The sequence below is a fragment of the Panthera leo genome, chromosome B3 (assembly GCF_018350215.1).
Source record: "Panthera leo isolate Ple1 chromosome B3, P.leo_Ple1_pat1.1, whole genome shotgun sequence".
In the NCBI taxonomy this organism is placed as follows: domain Eukaryota; kingdom Metazoa; phylum Chordata; class Mammalia; order Carnivora; family Felidae; genus Panthera; species Panthera leo.
Genome location: NC_056684.1, coordinates 58296062 through 58301233, shown reverse-complemented (window position 1 = coordinate 58301233; position 5172 = coordinate 58296062). Strand labels below are relative to the sequence as shown.

At 38.9% G+C, this 5172-nt stretch overlaps 1 protein-coding gene across 1 annotated transcript; it reads left to right on the top strand.

Annotated features, from left to right (window-relative positions):
- Positions 1-200: 200 nt before the first annotated feature.
- Positions 201-3274, top strand: SLC28A2 (solute carrier family 28 member 2). The gene is given in 7 exon segments (XM_042943119.1): positions 201-218; positions 260-357; positions 551-747; positions 1340-1421; positions 2754-2854; positions 3061-3075; positions 3078-3274. Coding segments are annotated over 7 exon segments (609 nt in total). The 3' UTR covers positions 3176-3274.
- Positions 3275-5172: the final 1898 nt, after the last annotated feature.

Below are 5172 nucleotides of genomic sequence, written 5' to 3'. Positions count from 1 at the left end.
AGTATAATTTCATGGCAATTAAGTCAGATATTGTTTCACTGTGATTGCCACCAAACCCCCTTCACCTCTTAGGCTCGTCTTGCCTCTCCTCCTGTGTTCCTGGACTGCAGGAACCATGGAATTTCTCTTCTCTGAGGGGCTGAGACTACTCTAGGCACCACATTCTTCCCTTAGGCCCAATAACCACAGGAAGGAGAAGAATGTCCTGGAAGCTCTCAGTAATGAACCATGGATGCCATAGACCATTTTGGCAATGTAGCAGCTATCCTCATTGCCTTTTGTGGGCGTGTTGTCCTACATCAATGTTGCCCTCTCCTGGCTAGGAGAATTGGTAGACATTCAGAAACTCCCTTTCCAGATAAAGGGTTACATTTGTTGGGCTATCCCTCTAGTTGTGGTTAAGTAGTGCTTTGAACTGTACATACCCTGCCCCTTAGTGAGCTAAGAGAGAACATGGATAGGAGGAGGGTGGAGAAGACAGAGTCAAGGCTCCAGAGAGAGTCCTTGGCTCCAGGACGCCTTTTCCTTGGATATCTCTTTCTTTCACCCGGGTCAACTGCTCCTACGTACTAAAGCCCATGGTTTTCATGATGGGTGTAGAGTGGGCAGACTATTCTGTGAGTATGATGGTGGAGATCAAGTTCTTCACAAATGAGTTGGTGGCTTATCAGCAACTGTCTCAATATAAGAACAAACATCTTTCTGCACAAGAGTGGATTGGGGGAGAGAAACAGTGGATTTCTGTAAGTGAGAATCCTGAAAAGCACAAATAGTCTGTGGGCAGAAAGAACATGTTAAACAAAAGCTTGTTTCATACCTGCAGATCCCTTCCCAGGGTCCCAGCCCTAACCAGAAAGCAAGCATAACTTTACACTTAGCTCCAATACCCAAGCTTCCCTGAGGTCTTCTTCCCACACTGTCTGACCCAGCCTCTCTCTGTAATGTAATTAATTGTTGGGTCTTCACAGTCGGGGCAGTCCAGGGTGGACACTGATGGTCTAAGGTCCCTTCTTCTTTTATAAGTTTAAGTTGCCATAAATTGATCTCCTTTTCTCTCTCTCCCTCTGTCTTTCCTTTCTTGATCGTTATCATTCCTAGGCCTTCTCCTTATTCACAGGCTTCAACAAGAAGAGTGTTGGGTAAAGAGGCCCATGGTAGTTTCCTTGTAATTATCCCTGTAACAACTCAGGAACTGATTATTTTCTGAGCATCCTTTCTACATCCTTTAGGGTAATGTGGACTAGATTGGGGTTCTAAGTACTCTGGAACTTTTATCCTGATTATATGGGTGCACACAAGGGACTGAGTTTATTTACTTATTTATTTTTATTTCCCTAAGTGATAGCTGAAATCATTATATTTTCACACTGTGGATTTGCTAATCTCAGTTCCATAGGAATCATACTGGGAGGGTTGAATGAGTTAATTCATTTTCCCAACTACCCAATAAGCCAACCAGATCCCAGTGGGCACTACTGGTACTTCAGTACAACTTGAGACCAGATAGAGAAGCTGATGTGAAATGGGCCCTCTCAGGCAGCATTTGATTTGGAGTTAAGGCAACCATGATACTGGGCTATGCATGGATCCCATCTGGATTTACAATGTTAATTTTTGTTACTTTTTTCCCTTTTGATTGGAGGTCCAAAAGACCAATTTTATTTTTATTTTTTTCTATGAGGAAGATTGTAATGATATATTTTTCTTTTGCCATTAAATGGGCATAGTGGATATATAAGTAAAGATATTTGGGGTTCTATTCAGTAGCAAAAGTCCCTTCGGAAATTAGGGTACTCACCAGCTACCTTCATAGAAATAGAAGTTGCACAAGGAATCAAAATGCAAATAAAAACAGTGCACACATAAGGCAGATAGACAGGAAGTCCAAGCGGTATGAAGCGTTGGATTAAAAGCTACAGGTCATCAGGTGTAGGAGGTGTAAGTATGTAAAGCAGGCACAGATACGGTTAGACTACTGAAGATATTGCTGAATGTGGGTGATGACTGCCAGAAAGTGATATGAGGAAAGTGGAATTGTCTTTGAGGGTAGCAGCAGGGAGAATGACTAGCATTCTAAGAGTTTAGAAGTTCCAGGTTAGAAATAATGTATAAAAAGAAATACACTTCAGTGTGTCCATTTTTTATGGCACTCATATTCTGGAATAGAACCATTACATTGATTTATTTGGTAGCTGATTGAACAACTTAAAAGTGAAACAATTTCATTTCAGTTTATCTTTTCCTTTCTGTTAAACAACTGGCTGTATTCTAATCCTGATGCCTCGTTACGGTCTGACTGCAATTGCCATCCAGTAGTGGGAAATGCATCATGTGGCTGAGGTTTAGGTGAATGTTGCCTTCCTTATCCCTCTGGCTCAAAGCAGTCCATCTAATTCTGGTGCTGGCTTAAGAATGCAGATCTCATCTAGTGAACACCCAAGGATCTGTGCCTGCCTGCAGCAATGAAGAGCTTTGCTTGATCCATATACATCTTAGGAATGTTCACAGAAGCAATGAAGTTAGGGTCATATACAAATCCTTGACCTAGGGAATTTCTGAGTTAGTGACCCATCAGGATTAATGTATAAAACACACTTGTTGGGGTACCATAGGCTGGCTTCTGGTGGTCAGTGGTAGGGATCGTATTCATCTGCTGTGTTTGTTCCTCTGCATTCTTCTAGGTGGGTGCTCACTGGGTATACCTGATTGCCTGGTGAGGAAGAGATCAAGTTATTGTGTTTTGTTGTCTATAGCATCAATGGTACTCCACCAGAAGAGTGACTTGTTTCCAAGGTTTAGGTCAGTGCCCTCTTCACAGGGGCCTATGTATCCATTATCGCTGCCTGTGTGGCAGGTAGGCACCTCAGCTTAGTCTCTTGGCAGAAATCCCTTACCTAGATCCTAAAAAAAAATCTCTCTGAGAATATTGATTTAACCATCCATCTCAAAGATGCATAGAAAAGGCATCTAAACAACATTCTCAATTCACACCCAAGAATTAAGAGCCTTAAGGAATATGTGTAAAACTTTTTTCTTAGTAATTCTGTCTTCCTTATGTAGGAATCTTCTATGTCCCCAGGGAGCTGAAACTGACTGTGTCTCCTTCCTAAACACAGGTTTCACCAGTAGCACCTACAAGGCCTATGTGTGCTGCATAGACCTCTTTCGGAGTTGAGTGAGCACCAGGATTCCTGCTCCCTTCTCTTGTACTCTATTTTCCACTCAGGAATTTTCTGGGAGTGGGGAGAAATAAGGTCTCGATAATCATGTGGATGCTAATATAGTATATAAAAAGAGATTGGTATATGTGGTAGTCTAGATTTGTGTCCCTTTCTCTATTAGGTGCATCCTCAGCAGTAGCTCTAGTATGCATTAGTGACAGATTTTACCTGTATTGGTAGGGTACTGAGAAGTGGAGGGCCAGAGGAAGAAGTAAGGAAGGGTGGTTTCCCTGAGAAGAAGGTACTGTATTTATGTGACTGGAATATAGATAGGTTGTAGGTAAAGATTTGGCAGTGCTTGGGATTCTCTCTCTCCTCTCTCTCTCTCTCTATCCCTGCCTCACTCACATGCATGGTCTCTCTCTCTCAAAATAAGTAAGTAAACTTAAAAAAAAAAGAAAAAGAAAAACCATCAATTCATAAAGGAAGAGAGAAAGAGAGGAAGAAGGAAACAAAGAAACTACTATAAAGCCAGAAAACAACAAATTTTCAATAGTAAGTCCATACTTATCAATAATTACTTTAAATGTAAGTGGACTAAGTTTTCTAATCAAAAGAGATAGAGTAGCTGAATGGATTAAAAAGAAAAAAAAGACCTAACTATATGCTATCTCTAAGAGACTCACTTCAGCTTCAAAGACATACAGACTGAAGGTGAAGGGATGGGAAAAAATATTCCATGAAAATGGAAACCGAAAGAAAGCAGAGGTAGCTATACTTACAATAGACAAATAGACTTTAAGCCAAAAACTGTAACAAGAGACATTATATAATGATAAAAGGGTCAATTCATTAAGCAGCTATAATAATCATAAATACTTATGCACTTAACGTAGAGCGCCTAAAGATATAAGACCAATACTAACAGATCTGAAGAGAGAAATAGCAATACAATAATAGTAGTGGACTTCAGTACTCTACTTTCAACAACGGATAGATCATCCAGACAGAAAATCCACCAGGGAATTTAAACTACATGTTAGACCAGATGGACCTAACAGACATTTACAGAACAGTCCACCCAACAGCAGCAGAATGCATGTTCTTCTCAGTTATACAGGGAGATTATCTCATAGATCATATGTTAGGTCACAAATCAAATCTTAATAAATTAAAGAAGGTTGAAATCATATCAAGCATTTTTTTCTGACCACAATGCTATGAAACTAGAAATCAAGAACAAGGAAAAAAACTGGTAAACTGCCCAGTATGTGGAGATTAAACAACATACTCCTGAATAGTGGGTCAAAACAAAAAAATCAAAAAAGAAATTAAAATATCTTGACTCATAGCAAGGAAACAAAATTGTAGCTATGTGAGATGATGGATGTTAACTAAACTTAATCATGGTAATCATTTCACAATATATACATACATCAAAGTATTATGTTGCATACCTTATATCTATACAGTGTTATATGTTAATTATATTTAAGTAAAATGGGCGAAGATTTGAGAAAACTATTGAGACAAATGAAAATGGAAACACCGCACACCAAAATTTAGGAGATGGAGCAAGAGCAGTTCTAAGAGGAAAGTTTATAGCTTTTATACATTAATAAAGTTTATACATTATTAAAAAGGAAAGATCTCAAAATAAACATATTTAACACTTCAAGGAACTAGAAAAGAAGAACGAACTAAGCTCAAAGAAAAGAACAAAATCAGAACAGAAATAAATGAAATAGAGGCAAAAGAGATAATAGAAATGATCAGTGAAACTAAGAGCTGGATTTTTTTAAAAAAAGATGAACAAAATGGACAAAATTTCAGCTAAGAAAGAGAGAGGGAAGACTCAAAATCAGAAATAAAAGAGGAGATATCACACCTGATAACACAGAAATACTAAGGATCATAACAAACTGCTACAAACAATTATACTCCAACATACTAGATAACCTAGAAGAAGTGGACACATTTCTAGAAACATACAGCCTACCACGACTGAGTC